Source organism: Thalassophryne amazonica, chromosome 18 (assembly GCF_902500255.1).
Source record: "Thalassophryne amazonica chromosome 18, fThaAma1.1, whole genome shotgun sequence".
In the NCBI taxonomy this organism is placed as follows: Eukaryota; Metazoa; Chordata; class Actinopteri; order Batrachoidiformes; family Batrachoididae; genus Thalassophryne; species Thalassophryne amazonica.
In genome coordinates this window covers 67577921-67602701 of record NC_047120.1, presented here as the reverse complement: position 1 = coordinate 67602701, position 24781 = coordinate 67577921, and the positions used below count along the sequence as shown (strand labels likewise).

The 24781-nt window shown below is 41.9% G+C and overlaps 1 protein-coding gene across 3 annotated transcripts in view; it reads left to right on the top strand.

Moving 5' to 3' along the window:
* Positions 1-256: 256 nt before the first annotated feature.
* arhgap17a (Rho GTPase activating protein 17a) overlaps positions 257-24781 on the top strand; it is a 55299-nt gene continuing 30774 nt past the window's right edge. For 2 of the 3 annotated variants that reach the window (XM_034193618.1, XM_034193617.1), the window contains exons 1-2: positions 257-872; positions 20884-20923. In XM_034193618.1, coding sequence (XP_034049509.1) covers positions 820-872; positions 20884-20923 — 93 coding nt within the window. In that variant the 5' untranslated portion in view covers positions 257-819. The remainder of the gene's footprint in view (positions 873-20883; positions 20924-24781) is intronic. The other variant, XM_034193619.1, reaches the window with a different exon arrangement.

The window sequence follows — 24781 nt, the reverse complement described above, 5'->3', positions numbered from 1 at the left end:
ATTCCATACTTTGAGCGGGAGGCGGTGCTGCCGGATGACGCCGATCTGTGTTTTCCAGCAGTGATGTGATTCCATACTTTGAGCGGGAGGCGGTGCTGCCGGATGACGCCGATCTGTGTTTTCCAGCAGTGATGTGATTCCATACTTTGAGCGGGAGGCGGTGCTGCCGGATGACGCCGATCTGTGTTTTCCAGCAGTGATGTGATTCCATACTTTGAGCGGGAGGCGGTGCTGCCGGATGATGCCGATCTGTGTTTTCCAGCAGTGATGTGATTCCATACTTTGAGCGGGAGGCGGTGCTGCCGGATGATGCCGATCTGTGTTTTCCAGCAGTGATGTGATTCCATACTTTGAGCGGGAGGCGGTGCTGCCGGATGATGCCGGGCTGCGCGCTCCTTCCTCCCGTTATGTGCGCGCGCTTCCAGCGGCAGAGGTGAGCTCGCGCCGCTGCTCGCTCGGCTGCCTGTCGGATTTCCTCCTGGAACGTTAGCTGGACGGCTAACAACAAAAAAGGCGAGCCATGAAAAGCCGCTGGAACCAGTGAAAGTGAACGCAGAGCTTAACTTTGGGACGTTAATGTGTGGAAATTCACCCGTGAGCAGACTGGTGGATCATGTCGTCGCCCCCGAAGGAAAGTTTGTGGTGAAATTTCCACTTGGGAAAGGCTAGCTTAGCGGCTAGCCCCGCTGCGAACTATTTTTAATTGTCTTTGGGCTCCATGGCTCCGTCCGAACCTTTACAGGCCTTCTGAACTCAAACATAAATCAGATATTTGAAGGGTGACTTGAGGATACTTGGCCTTTAAGGCTGAGGGGGAAAATGAAGAAGCAATTCAACCGGATGAAACAGCTCGCTAATCAAACAGTTGGCAGGTAAGAGTTTAAATCATCTTTTTCACTAAACTTCAAACATTTTCTCTGTCGTTTTCGAGCTTTTTCGTTCTGTCATTTACACAGATGATTAAATTATGTCTACTAAATTCTGCCAGAACAGAACCAACATGGTTAAAGCTCAGTCTTATTAAAATCATTAAATGCTTTTCTTTAAGCCCGGAAACATCAGAACATCATCAGATGTTTTCAGCAAACAATGACTGGATTCAGGGGCGTAGCTAGAAGGTGTCAGTAGCCCCTGCCAAAGTGCCACCTCTCAGGCTCTGTGTTCATATACTGTTTTTAAATATATTTACTCATTCCATTGGAAAAGCACTGAGTCAGCACCCGGAAACACCTCATCCCAGTGGTTTTAGTGGGTTTTTTTTGTGGGTGGGTGGGGGGGGTGGCTGTCTGCCTGCCTGAATGTGGGATCTGTTTCTCTGACAACATTTTCTATAGCTGCTTATTCCAATTTAGGGGCGGGGACTGGTGGCTTATTGTTGCGCTCAAGTTTCACCTAGCCTGCCTAGGTCTCTGGATGTGGAATGAAGCCGGAGCACCCAGAGGGAATCCACACAAACATGGGGAGAATTTTGTGACTTCACACAGAAAGGACCAGGTCTGACGTGAACCCAGGACCTTCTCGCTGTGTGGCAGCAGTGCTGACCACTAAACCACCATGCTGCCTCAATCCTAAACAGTTGAACATAAATGATTTTACAAACTTGACACCGGCGTCACAGACCGAACGGTTCCCCCTTAAAAATTGGTCCGCCCTGCCTTCACTGGGCATGCGTCATTTGGGACCATAGCAGCTCATCTGACTCTCTACACCCAAAGCAATCAATCAATCAATCAATCAATTTTATTTATATAGCGCCAAATCACAACAAACAGTTGCCCCAAGGCGCTTTATATTGTAAGGCAAGGCCATACAATAATTACGTAAAAACCCCAACGGTCAAAACGACCCCCTGTGAGCAAGCACTTGGCGACAGTGGGAAGGAAAAACTCCCTTTTAACAGGAAGAAACCTCCAGCAGAACCAGGCTCAGGGAGGGGCAGTCTTCTGCTGGGACTGGTTGGGGCTGAGGGAGAGAACCAGGAAAAAGACATGCTGTGGAGGGGAGCAGAGATCAATCACTAATGATTAAATGCAGAGTGGTGCATACAGAGCAAAAAGAGAAAGAAACACTCAGTGCATCATGGGAACCCCCCAGCAGTCTAAGTCTATAGCAGCATAACTAAGGGTTGGTTCAGGGTCACCTGATCCAGCCCTAACTATAAGCTTTAGCAAAAAGGAAAGTTTTAAGCATAATCTTAAAAGTAGAGAGGGTGTCTGTCTTCCTGATCTGAATTGGGAGCTGGTTCCACAGGAGAGGAGCCTGAAAGCTGAAGGCTCTGCCTCCCATTCTACTCTTACAAACCCTAGGAACTACAAGTAAGCCTGCAGTCTGAGAGCGAAGCGCTCTGTTGGGGTGATATGGTACTATGAGGTCCCTAAGATAAGATGGGACCTGATTATTCAAAACCTTATAAGTAAGAAGAAGAATTTTAAATTCTATTCTAGAATTAACAGGAAGCCAATGAAGAGAGGCCAATATGGGTGAGATATGCTCTCTCCTTCTAGTCCCCGTCAGTACTCTAGCTGCAGCATTTTGAATTAACTGAAGGCTTTTCAGGGAACTTTTAAGACAACATGATAATAATGAATTACAATAGTCCAGCCTAGAGGAAATAAATGCATGAATTAGTTTTTCAGCATCACTCTGAGACAAGACCTTTCTAATTTTAGAGATATTGCGCAAATGCAAAAAAGCAGTCCTACATATTTGTTTAATATGCGCATTGAATGACATATCCTGATCAAAAATGATTCCAAGATTTCTCACAGTATTACTAGAGGTCAGGGTATGGGGAATGATGTGATTATTAACCACCAGATGACGAGGTAAAACCTCTTAAATCATTCTAAAGTCAATTTTTAGCAGAAATGAGGCGATAATCCGTGAATTGCTACTGACGCTTGAAATGATGAAGGCACACTGAACGCAGCAGCTGCTCATCTGGCTGCTGTGCTCTGATCACTTCATCTTTTATTATGAAATAATGCTGAATTTATGTGGAAATGATTGTTGTACAAAAGCTTCAGATATCTATTGCTGAGATGGATGATGACTGGAGTGCAGTTTTAAGCAGAAACAAGGTGATAATCGGTGAACTGCGGCTGACGCACAGAAATGACGCATGTGCAGCAAAGGCAGGGCGGACTGATTATTATTTATTTATTTATTTTAGGGGGGACCATTCAGTCGGTGATGCTAGTTTAGAGTTTTGTTCTGGCACATGAAGTACTTCCAGAAATGGTGGTCATAGTTGGGAGATTTTTTTTTAAAAGAGAGAATTATATTTAATGTTTTTGTGATTATGACATTGAGCACTGCATGCTTCTGGAATTGGAACGATGCTCTAAGGTGACAGTTCAGCTATCTAGCAACTTTGCAAATCACTTTTTCTTAAATGGCTTACAGCTAGGATAATGCTGATGTGGGGTTTATTTCTGCTATAATCTGTGCCCCTCATATTTTTTACCACGCAGTCACATCTCTCTTTGCTGTTGAAGCATTATGATCTATTTCCAACTGCTTTTACTTGCTTCCCCATGTTGTGGTATCCTAATCCTAACCAGGGCTTTCAACCAGACTTTTTTCCCAACTGGTTAGTTCCGAACAGAAATGATATTTTAATGTTTCTCGTTTTGGGGTCCACCCCAAAACTGACTTTCCTGAAATGGTTAAAACAAAAAATATATAATTCCCGAACTGGTTAATAGTGTTCCATGTTAGCTGTGGGACACTGTATATGCCAGACCTGTGTGTGGCACTGACACACACACACACACAAAAAATGCAGAAGAAGACAGTACAGCATTCTGTAGCAGGCAGCAGAAGCTAGAACTTTCCAAAACAGGACACTGAGTAAAATAAAGCCTTTTAAGAGAGAGTCTCCTCTGATCACCTGAAATAGACTTAATGCGTATTTAAAGCAAAGCCATGTGTTTGTGTATTTTTAGAAGATACTGTGCTGTGTTAGTCTCAGCCACCGGGCACAGTCCTCCTGTGACCATTCATACAGTTCTGACCGTTGCAAATATTAAAACCATTCACACACTGAGTAAATATAAAGTGTTTATCTGACACGGTTACCTTGTTTCAGTCAGATTCATCTTCACAGCCTGACGATAAGTCGTCCTTGTTTTGGAAGATGACGCCTGGGAAATACTTGAATTCCTTATCGTGGATATTACTGAAGAAATGCAGCATTTTTAAAGAAGCCCTCGTCACAGCACTCTGTTTATTCATGCCAGCATTCAGGTAATCCATCTTCTCAAATAAATTCCACCAACACAAAAAACAAAAAAGTCCCTTGATGTCTGCTCTAGGTGCGTTTCTCAGTGTGAAACACAGGATGTCTGCACTTTGTCCCGCCAACAACAACCAAAACTAGAGCGCTGTGCTTGTAGAGCGCAAACCTCCACCAACACTAGTTTCTAATTCCACAAATTTTTACCTTGGGGAAAAAAATTGAAGGTCACAGTCTTGTTAAAGTGGCTTTTCATAAGCTAAAATATAATACAAACTATAGATCAAAAGGGGTTCTCAATGTTAAAATCAAATATCCAATAAAACTCACAATATGGATCAGATGCAGATCAAACTTAGTCTGTTCATTGAGAGTGTCAGTTTGCACCTCATTGACACAAATGAGTGATTGAGGCACTTTTGATTAAGATATAATGTAAAATAGTCTTAGTCTGTGGTAACCGCTAGATGCCGCAGACTCTTTGTGGACAGAAGGATGAGATGTGAGAGGATGCTTATGTTCATCAAACATAGATGGTTCTCACATACGTTTGTGTCTGTAGACAATGAGAGCACCTGTTATAGGATGGTACAAGCTAAAGTACACTGATGTGCTAAAACCATTAAGTTGTCTTCAAATTGGCTGACGTGGAGTAATCCTATGTATTATTTACACACCTTTTGATGTATTTTGAAGATTTGAAGTGTTACAAATGGAATTTTACACATTAATGTAGCACCCAACTAGGCCTATTTTCTGTGTTTAAAAAAAAAAATAGTTGTGTCCGATGCAGAGAATAAAGCCACACTCTTTCTGTGCTCTGAGCTTTTCTGTCCCTTGTTTGCTATCTCGGACTAGCTGCTTCTGCAGGACATTTCTGTTCTTTGAAACCATTGCTCCTCCCCTTGTTTGTTTATAAAGATACAGTAATGCCCTCTACTCCTCACATAGCTGTTGACGTTTTCCCCGAAGATGGCAGACGTCAGTGTCTTTGCAGAAATACATTGAAATATCACCTTTAGATGTTAAAAATGCCTTTGACCAAGAACGTGGCTGGACTAGAATCCACATACATCTTGCATTTCCCATGTAGCATTCTTAGGCCTGTTAAGACTCCAACTAATGATTGGTTTGCTTAGTACAGAGGAGGGAGAGATGGAGGATGAGACGCAGCGGGTGGAAGCTTTGTTTACATCTTGAATTCTGGTGCAAGTGCAACATCTGGTGATGAAAACATAATTTGTAGCACCTTTAACCCTCTGGGGTCGACGCCATATACGATGGCTAAGACCAAGCTTTACTAAATTATAAATAACGTTTTAATGATATGAGATAGAAACGTACTTTTTTTTTTTTTTTTTTTTTTTTTTTTTTTTGCTGAAAAGTTAACTCCGCAGACTTTTGAGCCAGCCATCGGCCATCTTTGTACTTCTCATAGAAGCTGTGTGATGACGTGCACAATGTGAGTGTCCAATCAGAATTGGTTCACCGTCACATGGTTTTCCAAAATCCAATCGTAGGGCAGATTTACCTCACGTGAAAAGCCAAAGATTGTTTTCAGGAGTGATGTGTTACTAGTTGGCCCGTTTGAATAGCCCCTGGGTGCTCCAATGAGTACATACTATTAGTACATACTGAGTGTGTACCCCAGAGGTTTAATGGAACAAACAAAAATAATTTACACAGTCCAGTCTTCTAGGGCTTTAATGGATTGCAGCACCCAAGGTTTGGATCATGTCATGGTTTTTATTTTTTATTTTTTTTTTTTTTTATCAGCAAGAAATGAGGGCTTGGGGGAGGGGTCCCGGGGAATTATAACTTTGTTTTGGATTTTCATTTGGTGAGCACCACCTATATTTAGTACCCTTAATGCCCCTTGCAGGATGCTTATGAGGTCTATTAGAAAACTATCCAACCTTTTTATTTTTTGCAAAAACCATATGGATTTGAATCACGTGTGATTGCATCAGCCAAGCTTGAACCTTCATGCGCATGCGTGAGTTTTTTTTCATGCCTGTCGGTTGCGTCATTCACCTGTGAGCAGGCTTTGTGTGAGCAGTGGTCCACCCCTCTCGTCGGATTTTTATTGCGAGTAAAATGTCTGAACAATTTGGAGCTTTGCTGCATCAAATTTTTCCAGAAACTGTGAGAGACTTCCAGGTGGACACCATTCGGAAAATTCAGATGGCTTTCAGGGACAATTTTATGGGGATCACACAGATTAAGGAGTGTTACAGCCAGTTTAAAGACCGCCCACAGCGACTGAGAGCGCGCCGCACTCCGAGCGGCGATCGACAGGCTGAAACGACCAGATCATTTCCAAAGTGAAGGCTGTGTTGATCCGGGACATCGTCTGACTACCACACACATTCCACTGTTACAGGAGTTTTTGTCATGGAAAGAGGAGTGGAGGAATGCGCCACAGAGCCGCGAATGGCGCGGGACAAAAGCACCTCCGTGTCCGTCTCAAAGGACGGCTTTCAGACGGCTTTCGGTGGCTTTTCAGTCGTGTGACTATCCGAGAAATTGTGGATGAGCTGGACATGCCAGAACATGTCCTGTGAGGCTTCATCACGGCATTGCTTTGCGCCATGTGGCTCCGTCCCGACGCGCGAATTCCTCCGGTCCTCTTTCCATGACAAAAACTCCTGTAACAGTGGAATGTGCTATTCATTTCCAAACTGAATGCCGAACGTTGATCCGGGACGTCGTCTAACTACCAGCACTTTTTCGGCACATTGATACAGACGTGCGGAGGAATTTGCGCATTGGGACGGAGCCGCATGGTGCAAAGCAACGCCGTGATGAAGCCTCACAGGACATGTTCTGGCATGTCCAGCTCATCCACAATTTCTTGGATATTCACACAACTGAAAAGCCAATGAAAGCCATCTGAAAGCCGTCCTGTGAGACCAACACGGAGGTGCTTTTGTCCCGCGCCATGAGCGGCTCTGTGGCGCATTCCTCCGCTCCTCTTTCCATGAAAAAACTCCTGTAACAGTGGAATGTGCCGAAAAAGTGCTGATGTCCACGTCTCCTGCCATTTCTGTGGTAGTCAGACGACGTCCCGGAACAACACAGCCTTCATTTTGGAAATGATCTGGTCGTTTCAGCCTGTCGATCGCCACTCAGGCGCGGTGCGCTCTCAGCCGCGGTGGGCGGTCTTTAAACCGGCTGTAACACTCCTTAATCTGTGTGATCCCCATAAAATCGTCACTGAAAGCCATCTGAATTTTCCGAATGGTGTCCACCTGGAGGTCTCTCACAGTTTCTGGAAAAATTTGATGCAGCAAAGCTCCAAATCGTTCAGACATTTTACTCGCAATAAAAATCCGACGAGGGGGGGTGACCACTGCTCACACAAAGCCTGCTCACAGGCGAATGACGCAACTGACAGGCGTGAAAAAACACGCATGCGCACGAAGGTTCAAGCTTGGCTGATGCAATCACACGTGATTCAAATCCATATGGTTTTTGCAAAAAATAAAAAGGTCGGCTACTTTTCTAACAGACCTCGTACGTTGTAAAGATTTGCTCTTATATAACTGATTATTCAAAAATGTTCCTTGAGACATAACAACAAGCTGACCCAGATTTTAGCCACACCAAATTTTGGATTTTTGGTCATTCTGTGACCTTCAGTAATCTCTGTTGGAGGTAATGATAGGAACTTTGCACAATATATTGGTGTGTTGTTAGTTTGGTGGTAGTTACTTCCTGTGACCCAAGTTAGAGGAAAATCTGAATTGGTCACAACGGCAGCTAATGCAAAATGATTATTAAATATTAAGAACCATTTTTTGTATGGAAAATGGTTATTCAGAACCATTTTTCCTATGGAAAAATTATTCTTAAGAGGGGTGTTACAGACTGCAAAAGCCACGGTTCAGATCGGATATGGTTTTTAAGCCACGGGTTGGATCATTTTTGTGGATCAGGAAAAAAGACAAATACTACTTTGCTTTCCATTTTTATTTAAAAATAACATAATGAGCAATGAAAATAAGGAAGCCTGTGGTCCTGAATGAAAACAACGTTTTACATAATATTTTAAAATATAAAACTTAATAAAAGAAGCCTTTGTCTAAATCATGAAAGTACAAAGAAAAAGAAATGGAGCAAAATTGAACTGTTTCTAACTTCAAATTATTTTTATTTTGAACCCTTTCGGGATAAATACATTCATCCTACCTACTGATCAGAATTTGTTCAGGTCAGCGGTCCTGCCGAGCAGACAGTGAGGAAAAAGTCAGGAATGCTTGTTACTTTCCAAAGTTGTGGCCTTTCAGCCAGCTTAGCTGTGCACATGCTTGGAGCGCAACGCTCACGCTTGTTTCAGTGCAAGCTTGACTTGTTAAAAACAAGTCGCCATGTCTCACAATCACACTTATGTAAACGTTGTAATTAATCTGCGGTTCATATGGGTGTTAAATCATGGTGGGGCAGTGTGTGGATCATGGATCGATTACACCACTAAAATTCTTAGTTATAAATAGAGCCCGACCGATATGGATTTTTTGAGGCCGATGCCGATAACGATATTTGGATGAAAAAATGCCGATAATCGATAAATCGTCTGATTTGCTGATAGCCAATAAATCAGCCGATATTTTAATTTATTTATTTTTTATTAATAAAATGTTATTTTTTGGGCCCTTAACAAAAAAGGTACAAGCTAAAGGCTGAAGATTTGTCCTCATATTAATTAACTTTATAACAGAAGAATTTTCAAGTTCAAAAAAATGCAAAAATGCAATTGAAGCAGTTACGGGGCTATTCAAACGGGCCAACTAGTAAGATATCACTCCTGAAAACGATCGTTGCCATATCACGTGAGGTAAATCTGCCCTATGATTGGATTTTGGAAAACCATGTGACGGAGAACCAATTCCGATTGGACACTGACATTGCGCACGTCATCACACATCTTCTATGAGGAGTACCAAGATCGCCGACGGTGGATCAAAAGTCCGCGGAGTTAACTTTTCAGCAAAAAAAAAAAAAAAAAAAAGTAAGTTTCTATCTCATATCATTCAAAAGTTATTTACAATTTAGTAAAGCTTGGTCCCAGCCGTCGTATACGGCGGTGTCAGCCCCAGAGGGTTAATGGCGAACTGCAGTAATTCCCAGAACCCTTCCAGACGACCAGTGAATCTTAGTGTTTCAACCTCTTAGCAGTAAACGAAAGTTTTTCATGCTAGAAATAAGGTCTACACAACGTGGCCTTAATAAAAAGCGTGACCAACGCAATGAAGCACATTTGACACATTACTACATAAACTGAGTTAATCAAACTGAGTTGAACTGAAACGGGAGAAATGTGGGGTGAATGTAATCACAAATTTATTACAAACAATATCCTTATAAAATGCTTACTTGTATGCTTTTGTCAGCCGATCAGTGCAGTGTGACGGCGAACTATGGGGGCCGGTGATGAACACATTTAAGCAGGGGTGTAAGCAGCTCTCAGTTGAATGGAGTCAGTGCTCCATCTACTGGACAAACGGTGCAAGGACATTTTACATTGCTGACACAAACATTATTCCAGTAACTGTTCTGTTTATGAGAAATTATCGGCGTCCTGTCGGCAAAATTTCGGCCGATAGTGAGTACTTTGAAAAGGGCTTATATTGGCCGACAATATCAGCCGGCCGATATATCGGTCGGGCTCTAGTTATAAATCTAATGCACGAGAACTGAAGCTATTTAATTGGAATGTTTGTACTGCATTTTTTTCTCTCATAACTTTTTGTCATGACTGCGGCTGATCTGCTCTGTGTCAGCCTGATCCCATCAGATCTCAGAAGCTAAGCAGTGTGGGACCTGGTTCGTACTTGGATGGGAGACCTCTTTGGAACACCCGCGGCTGTGTGTGTTTCTCCGGGTAAAACTGGAGTTGCGTCAGGAAGAGCATCTGGCGGAAAACTTGTGCCAAATACCAATGCCGATCTGGCTGTATCCGCTGTGGTGACCCCAGATGAAAGGGAGCAGCTGAATGGACAACAACAACTTTTTGTCATGACTATTGTGTACAAGCCACAACCAGACCAAATACATAAATTAACAGAGTTGGAGAGAACAGACTATTTTGCAGTGATAACTTTATGCACTGTAGATGTAATGTTTTGAACGATGTTTTTTTTAACTTTCTGATATAACAGAAGGAATTGTTAGACTAACATAAATAAATGATGTTGCTGGTCCCCCCCCCCCACATGAAGAACTGCATGTCTTTCCCATCCCTGTTTCCACAGCAGATGGAATACTCATAATTTCCTCACTTTACTGTACCAGCAGTAAATTAGTCCAGAGAATGTAATGTGAAATGCAGGCCTTGACATGTTTGTGTGTAGTACCTACTTATGCACACAGTTGGTGTTAATACTGTGTGGTCTTGTTGACGCGACCTTCTCAGTGAATGATCTCTCAGCACTTGGATTAGGGCAATCGCACGCTGCTTTATCCATTACGTTTGTGCCTACTTGCCGGTCTGCATCAGCAAAAGTTTGAAGTGCAAAGGCCCACTCTGCTGCTGCCCTCTGGGTTCCTGTGATTGTGTGATGGCAGAACACTGTGTCCAGCAAGCAGTCGCTCTGAGGAAATCTCTCCTCCGTCTTCTACAAACCGGAAACTGCTGCTTGCAGGCATGCCAGTGCTTTTTAGAGAATGGGACAGACATTTTGGGGGCTTATTATTGGGGAAAAGACCAGCTGATGTGGAGAGGAAAGCGACATGCGATGTATGACAAGAGGCTTTGGTTCAGATTATGGCGCTTCTTAGGAAAAAAAAATCTAGCCATGTTCCCTGTAAATGCCGTGACTGAATGAGGCTCTCCCCTCCAGCTCAAACAAATTCTATCAGTTTGTATGTCTTCAAATTAAATGGGCCAATAATGACAGACTGATTTAAAATTTGTTGAATTTTCTGTTTTCCCCCTGTGTATTTGACAGTGATCTCATTATATAGTTATAAGTTAGGTTGACGTTTGGCCATAATGTAACTTGATTAATGGTGTTTTCTATATGGCTGCCCCCCTTTTGGTGACTGTCAGTTAACCCTTATAAGCCTACAAACATACAGAACCATTGATTTGGACTCTCAGTTGAGTACATAGTCTTCTGAGGGTTTTAAACAACAAACTGGTTTATGAAATTCTAATCTTTGTTTTTAAGACACTGATAAGACACTTTATATGGACATCCACGTGCCAACTAGGACCATATTTCAGCCACACCTAGTAGCTCACAATTAGGGAATAAGCCTGTTGTGTCTGATTTACGGACATTAATGCTGGAATTGCTGGAAGCTCTTGATTTACCAATCAACCTGCGTTCCGATCCTCACCTGTGGTCATGAGATTTGGCTTATGACCGAAAGAACGAGATCGCGAGTACCAGCGGCCAAGATGAGTTTCCTCCGTAGGGTGGCTGGGCGCTCCCTTAGAGATAGGGTGAGGAGCTCTGTCACTTGGGAGGAGCTCGGAGTCCAGCCGCTGCTCCTCCACGTCGAAAGGAGCCAGTTGAGGTGGCTCGGACATCTTTTCCGGATGACCCTGAACGCCTCGCTGGAGAGGTGTTCTGTGCACGTCCCATCGGGAGGAGGCCCCGGGGAAGACCCAGGACACGCTGGAGGGACTACGTCTCTCGGCTGGCTTGGGAACGCCTTGGGGTTCCCCCAGAGGAGCTGGGGGAGATGTGTGTGGATCGGGAGGTCTGGGCTGCTTTGCTTGAGCTGCTGCCCCCGCGACCCGATTCTGGATAAAGCGGAAGAAAATGGATGGATGGATGGATGGATGGATAATGCTGGAATTTACGGTCGCAAATTGAGTTTTACCGGCAACGTGTTAACGGAGCCAATAAGGAGTTTTAGCAGTGACGTTTTAACGGAGCCAGTCAAATGGATATTTGCGACCATTTGTAACTTAATCCGCATAATAATGTAGTTTGATAAAACTGTTAGGGTCTGGTCGGCTCGTCAAAGCTCACTGGAGCAACAGCGTCTTTGTGCCAAACTGGAAATTCTGTGAGCCAAATCCACATCAGTACTTTCATATGGTAGCTTAAATGAATCCATTTCTGCATCGTCGTCGCTACGCCGCTTTCTGTTGCCCTCAGCTGATACTGCCATTACTGACATCTGCGTAGCAGTGAGCGCGGTCAGGGTGCGGAGTAATACATCAAATGTAAAACGGTTGAATATTTTGCCACCGTCCATGCGATAGTTTATGGTCTGAAATCTCACACGATTAATCAGTCAGATTTGCGGAAAACTGTAATTGGATTAGAATCACAGTCAACTTGAGCAATATCTACATTTCCATTGCACAACTCCATTCTGGTAGCGTACAGAGGCAAAATTTGTCAATAAAAATGGCACTGTCCAAATATTTGTGCACCTGGCTAATTTATTAATAGCATGCAGTGGATGCAGTGGAATATAACTACTGTGTTCGGAGGTTTGGGATTCCTTCTTGTTGATAAGATCGAGTCCTCAGAGGGATCAACAGTATGACGGTGTTCAGGTCACAAAGATGGGATCAGCAGCTCTGGGCGTTTCCCCATCTCTCGCTAATCCAGTGCCACAAGGACAATGAGACGCATCAGCTGCGTTGCCTTTGTGCTGATGCTTGTGATGAGGCTAATGCTTATCGACCAGGACTAAATTTTTATAGGTGTACATTATTAGTCTTTAGCTGTTTATTGTTGTTATAGAAACAAATCCTATGAAGAGCACATTTTGTTTTTAAGAAAGCGCTGAGATAAGGCGCTGGGATGAAGCAGTTTTTTGGCACCCTCTGGGCACTTGTCTGCCAGGAAAAAAATGCTGTATTGATACAGGGAGTTATACTTATTTGTCCTCTTTAAAACAACAACAAAAAAAGCATTTCCAGTTGACTTGCAGCAAGATGCATTTAATTTCCCGAGGCTTTTTAGAAAGATCCTGTTTGTTCCCACGTTGAAATTTTTTCTGGTGGCTTTGGATGTTAGAAGAACCATAAAGTATCACACAAATACACAGTTTGTGTGTGTGTTCCAGTGTAATCTGTGGTTGATATTTTGTTCATGGTGTGTGTGTCAGACTGTCAGTGGTCACGCTATCAGGAAGGACGGGCTCTGCTTTGCTGTAATGGGTGTTTTTTGAATTAACCTTGATTTTTATCTGAATAATGCACAGGCACACATTGGATAAGGTTCCACAAGTGGTGTTCTCCTTTATGATAATGAGCCACATTAGAGTGATTTATATGGAGTAAGTCACTGCGGTTGTCCCATATCCTGTATCTATTACCTTCTGCTTTTAAACGGCGTTCCTTCTCCTCAGCCTGCTGATTGTGTTGAGAGGCTTCTAACAGCAGTTCTATTGTGCTTACGGTGTTCTTATTCACGTGCCGCTCTTCCACATTGATACTGGATCACCATGGTTACCATTCTGAACTTGTGGCGTCGGCTGTGCTGTGAGGTTTGCTACTTTGCTTGTTGTTAAGTCGAGTGCCGTGACCACACTTGGATTCTGTCCATCACTGAGGCACGATGGGGTGCACTTTTACCTCTGTAGGTCCTCAATAATCTGTACACAAGCAGTGTTTGATCACAGATTACTGTCAAGACACAGATTACAGATGTCAACATGTTTGTGGTTCTTTAGTCAAATACTTAAATAGGTAAAAAGGTTCAGAATGGTTCTACGACGATTCAAATGATAGTAAGTAAGTAAATCAAGTTTATTTGTATAGAACCTTTCAAAATAAAATCACGAAGTGCTTTACAGGAATTTAAGAACAGAAATAAAAACGCAGAAACTAAAAGTAGCAACAGCATAAAACTAGTACAACCCCTGGCAAAAATTATGGAATCACCGGCCTCGGAGGATGTTCATTCAGTTGTTTAATTTTGTAGAAAAAAAGCAGATCACAGACATGACACAAAACTAAAGTCATTTCAAATGGCAACTTTCTGGCTTTAAGAAACACTATAAGAAATCAGGGAAAAAAATTGTGGCAGTTAGTAACGGTTCCTTTTTAGACCAAGCACAGGGAAAAAAAATATGGACTCACTCAATTCTGAGGAAAAAATTATGGAATCATGAAAAACAGAAGAACGCTCCAACACATCACTAGTATTTTGTTGCACCACCTCTGGCTTTTATAACAGCTTGCAGTCTCTGAGGCATGGACTTAATGAGTGACAAACAGTACTCTTCATCAATCTGGCTCCAACTTTCTCTGATTGCTGTTGCCAGATCAGCTGTGCAGGTCGGAGCCTTGTCATGGAGCATTTTCTTCAACTTCCACCAAAGATTTTCAATTGGATTAAGATCCTGACTATTTGCAGGTCATGACATTGACCATATGTGTCTTTTTGCAAGGAATGTTTTCACAGTTTTTGCTCTATGGCAAGATGCATTATCATCTTGAGAAATGATTTCATCATCCCCAAACATCCTTTCAATTGATGGGATAAGAAAAATGTCCAAAATATCAACGTAAACTTGTGCATTTATTGATGATGTAATGACAGCCATCTCCCCAGTGCCTTTACCTGACATGCAGCCCCATATCATCAATAACTGTGGAAATTTACATGTTCTCTTCAGGCAGTCATCTTTATAAATCTCACTGGAACGGCACCAAACAAAAGTTCCAGCATCATCACCTTGCCCAATGCAGATTCGAGATTCATCACTGAATATGACTTTCATCCAGTCATCCACAGTCCACGATTGCTTTTCCTTAGCTCATTGTAACCTTGTTTTTTCTGTTTAGGTGTTAATGATGGCTTTCATTTAGTTTTTTTGTATGTAAATCCCATTTCCTTTATGTGGTTTCTTACAGTTCGGCCACAGACGTTGACTCCAGTTTCCTCCCGTTTGTTCCTCATTTGTTTTGTTGTGCATTTTCGATTTTTGAGACATATTGCTTTTTTCAGGTTTTCTGTCTTGACGCTTTGATGTCTTCCTTGGTCTACCAGTATGTTTGCCTTTAACAACCTTCCCATGTTGTTTGTATTTGGTCCAGAGTTTAGACACAACTGACTGTGAACAACCAACATCTTTTGCAACATTGCGTGATGATTTACCCTCTTTTAAGAGTTTGATAATCCTCTCCTTTGTTTCAGTTGACATCTCGTGTTGGAGCCATGATTCATGTCAGTCCACTTGGTGCAACAGCTCTCCAAGGTGTGATCACTCATTTTTAGATGCAGACTAATGAGCAGATCTGATTTGATGCAGGTGTTAAGTTTTGGGGCTAAAAATTTACAGGGTGATTCCATAATTTATTCCTCAGAATTGAGTGAGTCCATATTTTTTTCCCTCTGCTTGGTCTAAAAAGTAACCATTACTGACTGCCACAATTTTTTTTTCCTGATTTCTTATAGTGTTTCTTAAAGCCAGATAGTTGCCATTTGAAATGACTTTAGTTTTGTGTCATGTCTGTGATCTGCTTTTTTTCTACAAAATTAAACAACTGAATGAACATCCTCCGAGGCCGGTGATTCCATAATTTTTGCCAGGGGTTGTATAAACCAGGGAAAATCTCAAACTCCAATTTAAGGAACTGAAACAAGTCAAAGTTTGAGCATTTAATTTGATAAATGGCTAAATAAAATATATAGGTGTTGATTACTTTTCTGTCAATTGGGTGGCGCTTCATTGTTTTAGCACAAATTGACTTTGTGCCCAGTTACCATACCTGAGTCAATCTTTGTAATTGTTTCTTGGAATATATGCAGTTCAGTCTTAGAATGGCATGTTTATCTGTGCTTTATTTACAGTTAGGTCCATAAGCATTTGGACAGTGACACATTTTTTTTTTTGTTGTAATTTTGCCACTGTACACCAACTTGATGGGTTTGAAATGTCACATTCAAGATGACGATGAAGTGTAGACGCTTTAAGTCAGACATTTTAACTAAAATATTTAATTCACCACTAAAGAATTAAAGCTACTTTTACACACAGTTTCTCCATCGTTGAAGGCCATTAATTAATCACCCCTTTTACAGCCACTCTGGATTTAGACACATCAGATGAACATTTCTAAGTCACCAGATACGAGGTCTGTTAGATAATAAACCGACCCTTTTATTTTTTTTTTAACTATATGGATTTGAATGACGTGCGATTACACCAATCATGCTTGAACCCTCGTGCGCATGCGTGAGTTTTTTCACGCGTGTCGGTGAAGTCATTTCCCTGTGGGCAGGCCTTGAGTGAGATGTGGTCCCACCCTCTCGGCTGAATTCCTTTGTTTCACACGCTGCTCGAGACGGAGCGCGTTGCTTTATCAAAATTTTTTCTGGACCTGTGAGGAATATCCGAGTGGACACTATTCGAGAAATTAAGCTGTTTTCGGTGAAAAGTTTAACGGCTGATGAGAGATTATGGGGTGTTTCTGTCGGTGTAAGGACTTCCCACGGAGCAGGACGTCGCGCAGCTCTTCCAGGCGCCGTCGTCGGCCTGTTTCGAGCTGAAAACATCCTAATTTAAGGCTTAATTCACCCAGGACGTCATGAGAGAACAGAGAAGATTCAGAAGAGGCCGGCATGAGGACTTTATGCGGACATTCCACTGTTTAAGGACGTTTTTTAATGAAAGATGTGTGCGCAAATTCGCCGAGTCGTTTCCGTGACGACTCGGCGAATCTGTGTGCGCCGCGACAGGAAAAACACCTCCGTGTTGAAAACCATTTGTAAAATTCAGGCGGCTTTTGATGGCTTTCAACAAGTGAGTAACTGAGAAATTGTTTAACAGCTTGGGCATGTTCCAACTTGTCCGTTAAGGTTTCCAACGGAGGTGTTTTTCCTGTCGGTCGGGTCTGGCCCGACATGCGACTCTGCCCACACGTTCTTTCATTACAAAATGTCCGTTAACAATGGAATGTCCGAATAAACTCCTCATGCCGACTTCTTCTGAAAGTTCTCTGTTCTCTGACGACTTACTGGGTCAACAGAGCCTGAAATGTGGAAGTTTTCAACTTGAAACGGTGAGACGCTGCCGCCTCGAAGCGCAGATCGCCGTCAGGCACCGTGGGCCGTCTTTACGGCAACACTACCAGACCAAAATCTCTCATCAGCCGTTAAAATTTTTACCGAAAACCAGCTGAATTTATCGAATGGTGTCCACTCAGTTGTGCCTTACAGTTTTGAAAAAATGTTTCTCAAACAAAGCAGCAGTCTCTGAGCCATTCCTAAACAATGAAAAAAATCGACGAGCGGGTGGGCCACTCCTCACCCAAAGACTGCCCACAGGCGAATGACGTAACCGACAGGCATGAAAAACCTCTCGCATGCCCATGAGGGTTCAAGCATGTCTGATGTAATCACACGTCATTCAAATCCATATGGTTTTTGAAAAAAATAATAAGGTCGGATACTTTTCTAATAGACCTCGTATGTGTTTGAACTTATTTACCTCAATCATTAAGAAGTACAAACATTATGGAACTGAATGGGAAATCTGACTGGAATAGACTGTTCTCAAAAAGGAGACTAGTGAGGGAAGCCACCAGACAACTCTGACAGGTTTGGACTCTTCTGTGATTGTGATTGGAGTCTTTTGCGTCACCTTTACACATCTTCATGTTGAAGTGGAACAGAGAAGGATTTTGTGAACAAGAAGACCTCAAGTTTCAGCTCCAGTTTAACCAGAAAACCCACTGGAGACTCGAGCCTAGATTTCATCCCTTTTCTTTTAAGAAAATCCTTCTCTGGTTAAAACAAACTGATTTGAGCATCAGTTCAAAGTCAAGGTCATAAACCAAGGTCAAAAATAGGACGTAATGCTTCTAACACTACACAGGGGATGTTGACACTGGTTCTTCTGACCAGCTGGCTTAAGATATGCCTATGGTTACTAACTTACTATTACCACTAACACTATTATTAATTCTGATGAATATTCTCTTGGTCACGTGACCTTTGACCTGAAGTGACCGTAAATAATCACACTCAAACAGATTGGAACCCATATGTATTTAACACAGTTGGAAGGGGTGTGTTGCTCAAGGATAATGTGGCTCCGTTTTGGACAGAATTGATCACATCAAGGCTGCTCAGAATTGCATCACTGTCACGGAATTAATCAGCATGACTCTGTGTCATACTTGCCAGGGTTTTGGCTGTTCTGGACCCAAAGCAGGTCCATGAATTGGAGTGTCGCAAAATCCTGCCAACACTAAGCTGTTCTGGTTCTTAATCGTGAAACAGCTAAGGTTTTTAGTTTCAGTCCCTTTATATGTCTTCAGTTGCTGAGCTTGAACATGCAAAATGCATCAAAACGTAACAGTCGTATTGTCCATGTGCGGTCCACGTGACCCTGCAGGTAACTGGAAACACCTTATGTCCAACATACAGACCGAAGACCTCGCCATCTTGGAAGCTGGAACTGGTGAAATGGTAAATGGACTGCATTTATATAGCGCTTTTCCATCTGCATTAGACACTCAAAGTGCTTTACAATTATGCCTCACATTCACCCCGATGTCAGGGTGCTGCCATACAAGGTGCTCACCACACACCGGGAGCAACTAGGGGATTAAGGACCTTGACCAAGGACCCTTAGTGATTTTCCGGTCAGGCTGGGATTTGAACCGAGGATCCAACACTTAACCACTAGACCATCACCTACCCGTCACCTTTCAGAGATGCTCCTCTGAAAAGTATCTTTCCATTCACCACTATCCTAAGATTAGTACATTTTGGCATTTCCTCCTCTTTAACAGGGACATCTTTTAAAAAACAATTAATTAATTTACAGGACGCCATAAGCCGTCATCTCCTCTCTGTCAGTATGTTTCTGCTTCACCCTGCTCACTGCCTCTGTGTTGTAATTGAAAGCAGCTGTGTGCTGTGCCGATGAGGTTACTATAGTTCATAGAGAGCAGTTTTTTGGCGATGAGCCTAGGCTTTGGTTGAGTTGCCCAAAATGCAGGTCACTTCAGTTTTTAAATTGAACTTGTATGACAAAGATTTGCACATTTGTTACTCATAAATAATCATAATCTCACTACAATTCTTTTCAGAAGAAAAAAGTAGTGATGAATTGAGGGGGAAATGTGCTGCTGAATTTTGCAGAATATTGATTTATTTTTCTTAAACTGTCTTGTTTAGCTGATACAGCCGTCACCCCGATGGTACCTCCCTGAAAGCAAACCCCATGTCAAAACTTTTTCCTAATATACAAGTTTAAAAATATACAAATGTATAAATTAGACTCACCATCAGTGTTTCCTTAATTAGATAATGATTATTGTTATAGTCCAGATCTTGTGGGTCACAGAGCTCCGTGTCGGTGTAGTTAAGGAGCGTTTGGACAAGTGAAGACCAGAACATGTCTTGTAACGGGGCAGCAGGTGTTAAATATTTAATGGTGCCAGTATGATTGTAAAATGACTGTCTACAGATGTTTTACGGTGCAGAATAATAAAATTAAATGTGCAAGAGGGTAAAAATAGAAGATTGACTCATGGTTTAATCATATAAATATTGATACACTAGCAGCTTGATAGTGTATCAATCACACAGGTGTATGAGATCATCACAACCAAGGTTACTGCAGGCAGAAAGAAAACACTTATGTAATCACTTTACATTATACAGGGCTGTGAAAACTCTGCAGATCCGCGGGATTCTGCAGATTCACTGGTCCACAGAGCAGTTGACCCAGGAACACCACTGTGTATGATCCTTCACCAAAATGAGGGTTCTCAAACTTGTTAGCCTGCATTAGAAAGCAGTAGACAGTTTTATAGGAGATCAGCCAATCATTACTCTTCTTTTTATTCTTCTTGTCCAACTATTTATGGACCTGACTCCATTAGTTTCTTTGACAGTTATTATTACACACTACTTGGTGCTTATTCTTAAAAAGCATTATTTTGTTTGAATCTACCGCATGTTAATTTCCTGTGTCAGAAATCCTCAGTCCTCTTCCTGCTCCTAACCCGCGGTCATTGTCGCCGGTATCCGCCAGCCTCTGTGAGGGTGTAGATAAGCAGTCTACCCGTCTTCCATTCTCTTCCATTCAGTGAGTCTAATCTGTCCAACTTCTGCAAGTCCAACTATTAGTTTACTATTAATAGAGTGCAGGAGGAGGGGCTGTCACGCCACCCTGTGCGAGACAGTGTGAGAACCAGCTTAAACACATCTTATTACATCACACAGACACCATCTTTGTGTTTCAGATGTCACTGCAATAAATCTGCAGAATGGGCTTTGTAGGTTTTTTTAAAAATTATTATTCATATATATTTTGGATCAAGCGTTTCGCTCTCTACCGTGTTTTAGAACTCATGCATTTCTGCTCTTGAACCCTGTTTGAAGAGCGATTGGTATTGCTGCTTCCTTTGTTTGGGATACTGGTGTGTTTCCGAATTGGTGTTTGTAGGATTTGTTTGTGTCATGGCAACAGACAGACCCTCCCTCTTTTGTGACATTCCTGTAGACACACGTTGGTACCTGAAACTATTTTAACATAGGTCCAGCTTAATGTGTGCGTCTTCCTTGCAGGAGCAGTGTCCATTCCTGTTCTGTGGCAAATATATTCATGACGACCGCATCACACGCTGCACTGAAGTCCAGCATTTGTCTCTCACTGCTAATCTCAGTCTGTTTTTTTTCTGACGCTCTCTCTCTCTCTCTCACCCACAGAGCGGAGAAAACAGAAGTCCTCAGCGATGACCTCCTGCAGGTAAAACAATCTGTTTCTCACTCCGCAAAGCTCTGAGTCATTCTTAACAACACTGGAAAAGCTGCAGGTGTCATGCCGTGGCATTGGTAACAAAGCTGCTTTTGCTTTCTTCTGAATGTGAAGAATCTGAAAGGACAATAGTGCCAAGCAATTGTGCTAAATTAAATGATTAGAAGATGCTCTGTGTTTATCTTCTCTATACTAAACAATGAGAAAGCAGGACTTTGAAATCTGCGTTACAGTCACTGCAGCACTTTAGTTTGCAAATCGACGAAGAAAGATTGTACATTTCAGCTTCAGTTTGTGAGAAAGCACAAGGGAGACCTTAACTGAAATGTTATTTTTCTTGTATGCATATCCTTCTGAGTTCCACTCCACCATGAAGCTGTGACTGGTTTCACAACAGACAAACTTTGCATGCTCCAATCACAGCCACAAAAGACTGTAACTCCTTCTGAGTTGTCATGAGTGTCTTGGTAGCTCCCTCACTAATCTTCTTCTTGCTTGGTCACTCAGTTTTTAACAACTGCCCACTCCAGATAAATTTATCATAGAGTATGAGCAGTGGAAATTTGAAATGAGTAGGTACTGGCGAGTGCGGCAAAACCACAGCAAATTTATGGCTATCTGGGTCCCCCCCCCCGCGCGCTCAAGACATTTATGGAAAAAATGGGTGGTATATGGTGGCTTCTGATCGCTGATCTCTATATAATACTGGCTCACTCATTGGCCAATATTTTTGAAGCAAACCGGCCGCCATATTACCACTTCCGATGTCCCGCTCCTGAACGCTCTTTTCTGTTGATCTTTAATGAGGCGCACGCAGCTTTATTCTTTGTAATTTTGTTAAAAAAAACCTCCATGTGCAGCTATAAACTGCGCAAATCGCCAGTTCAAAGGCTATGGATGAACATTTCACCTGTGAGGCAAAGATAATAATAATTAATAATAATAATAAGTGGCTTATTAAATCAACATGTGTAGCCACATGTTGTATTTAGTGTTGAACCAACTATTTTAAGACATTTGTTAGGTCTACTTGTGCATAGTTTTGGAGCTTTAAGCATTGTTGGTACAAGCTTTATTACTTATATTAGGACGAAGCTCATAGAGCTGTGTGTAATAAATGTTGTCATTGCAGGGAAACTAACTCTCTTGTAGCTAGTTAAGTGGTGTTTCATTGTTTTAGTGCAACTATTTAAAAAAATGCACTATTTCTGTATTATCCATCATGACTTTTGTTATCCATCCACTTTTGTTCATGAGATGGTACAATACACACACACACACACACACATATATATATATATATAAGCTTGCTGATGATTCCACAAAACTTGTATACACTTTGATTAAAGAATGAGAATTTTTAGAATTGAGTATTTGGTCCAGTGAGATATGAGTAAATGAAAATAGAAGTGAAGAAAGTGTCAAAGTAATAAAAGAAAAAAAATAAATCAAATAGCTAATCATGGCAGGCATAGATTAGGAGGGATCAATCTTACATTATCCGTAGAACAAAAATAAGTAAATGAGAGAATCAGCTCAGTTATTACTTGAAATTGTTGACGTTCTAATAATTTGTCTATGTGCGGTCTGCATAAGTTGGGAGTGGCAACATGGCCGCAAGTTTGCTTCAGCGGATTGTACGGAGTGTGTGGGCCAATGAGCTATCCAGGGATATATACAGATCAGTGCTTCTGATGCATTTTGAGTGTCAGTTTTGTTGCCTTTATGTGCACATTATTTTAGAATCACTTGAACTATAACCAGTAATAAGTCAGTTTCAATTTAATTTCAATTTATTTCATTTATATAGTGCCAAACCACAACAAAGCTGCCTCAAGATGCTTCAGAGAAGTAAGGTCTAACCTTACCAACCCCTAGAGTAAGCACGCAGGTGACAGTGGTAAGGAAAGAAAAGAAAATGAAAGGAAGGAATAATAAGCATTTAACTGGGTTTCAGTTCTTAGCCTTCAAGCAGGCTAAAACCTGCAGTGGCTTTGTCACCTGTTAGTTGATCAGTGGTTTCTGCTGATGAAGTGCCGCTTGATTGGAATTAAAACCCAGAGACTCATGGGACTGTTGTTGAGCCACGTCAGTTGGAGCTTTAATCCTCAATCAGCTGTCAGAGCTCACTGTCACTGTTGTGAGCTAAAATACCCGTATTTCAAACGCATTTGTGAAAAGCCAAGCAGCTCTAATTCTCCCTGTGGTTTTGTGAGGTATCGAGTCCGGCAGCATTGGTACTTGCACTCAGAAAACCTCGTCTCCCTGCTGTGAACAGTGGTCCTTCAGAATTACAGAACCTAAGCCACTTCTCGGTAAACTGTCATTGTGGGTCCTTTAAATTATACGGGCTGAAAGATGTTTGAGTGACAACTACCATAACAGTGTTAGATTTAGAGGCAACACGAGTTGCTATTATAGGAGTGAGCAGAGGTGCTGAACTGCTCAGGGTGCTTGCCAGTGAAGAGAGGATGTTTTTTATGTCTGACATTTGACTTTCAGTGTTCCTCAATGAACACAATTGTTCTGCACATATCTGGAAAGCAGCTGCTATGTACTCTGGATTTCCTTCATAGCACGGTGACTGTGTGATAAATGAAAAGGGAGTGAAGGAAGGAGAGATAGTGTGCCAACTGAACAACCAAAATTCTGTCTAAACCCCCAGAATCCCAACAGTTTCTGGACTTTTTTTTTAAATGCTTATTTTTCACTGTACCTGCGACTCCATCACCTCTATAGAAATGGCACAGTCATGGCTAGAACTCAAAAATGTTAAAAAACATCAAATTGTCATACATACAGTAAAGACATAAATAAATGAATACATTTATAAACACTGTTGTGGGACATGCATGCAGGTCGTAGCCTCAACTAATGAGCTGGTCAGTAGGGATTTAAAAATAACGCCTCTCCATGATACAGTGTTGGTTGTCTAGTCATGATAATTACACAGTAATAAAGGTTTAACGTAAAGGAATCAAATTATTCTCAACCATAATGTCATCCTAAGGATTTCCTATTTGCACATATTTATAAATTGTTCATGTAATTCTTCAGTAGGCTGTTTCTTTTGAGGAGGAGTTGATTTTTAAAGTTATCACAGTACTGATTCCACAATAGGATTATCATGATATGCAATGTATTGTTACACTCCTGCTGTTCAATAAGACAGTTGCACCGAGGTGGCATCTGCATTTCTTCTAATACAGAGTTGGATGTACAATACGTTTCCAAAAAATACCAGTCATTGTGTTGAGGAAGTTTGAAGTTGATGATTTGAAGCACATTCTGAGATTCGGCGGCTCCGTTTAGCCCCTTTTGATCCTCTGATTCCCTTATGAATCAGAGGATCAAAAGGCCTTTCTTCAGCTTATTCTTAGCCCCTTCAGCCCTTTATGTATGTGCCAGCTGAGAATGGTAAGGAGCTATCTCAGCATTTCTGCACCAGTTGTTCATTCCTTGGCACTCTTCTACTGAATACTTCATCCACAGAAGAGTACTACTGGGATACATGAAATACCAGGATGCATGCTTGGATGATCCCAGAATGTTTCCATGTGTTTATTTGTCGGTTAAAACCAATGGCTGCTTTTTGCATAAAACGATGACGCAAACACATAAAAATGTACGTTACTGAGCATTTCTCATCTTTATGCGTCAGGTATCTATTTTGTTCTTGTCCAGACTTGTTACAGTCCTTTTTCTTAGAAACCAGTAAACACATGTACACACAGAAATACCCTCTGTTTTTCTTTCTGCCGGCCTGACTTCTTTTTGGGATTCCCTGGCTTATAATGCGTCATGACTTTGACCAAGTGTTGACCTCATCTCCTTACGGGAGCTAAACAC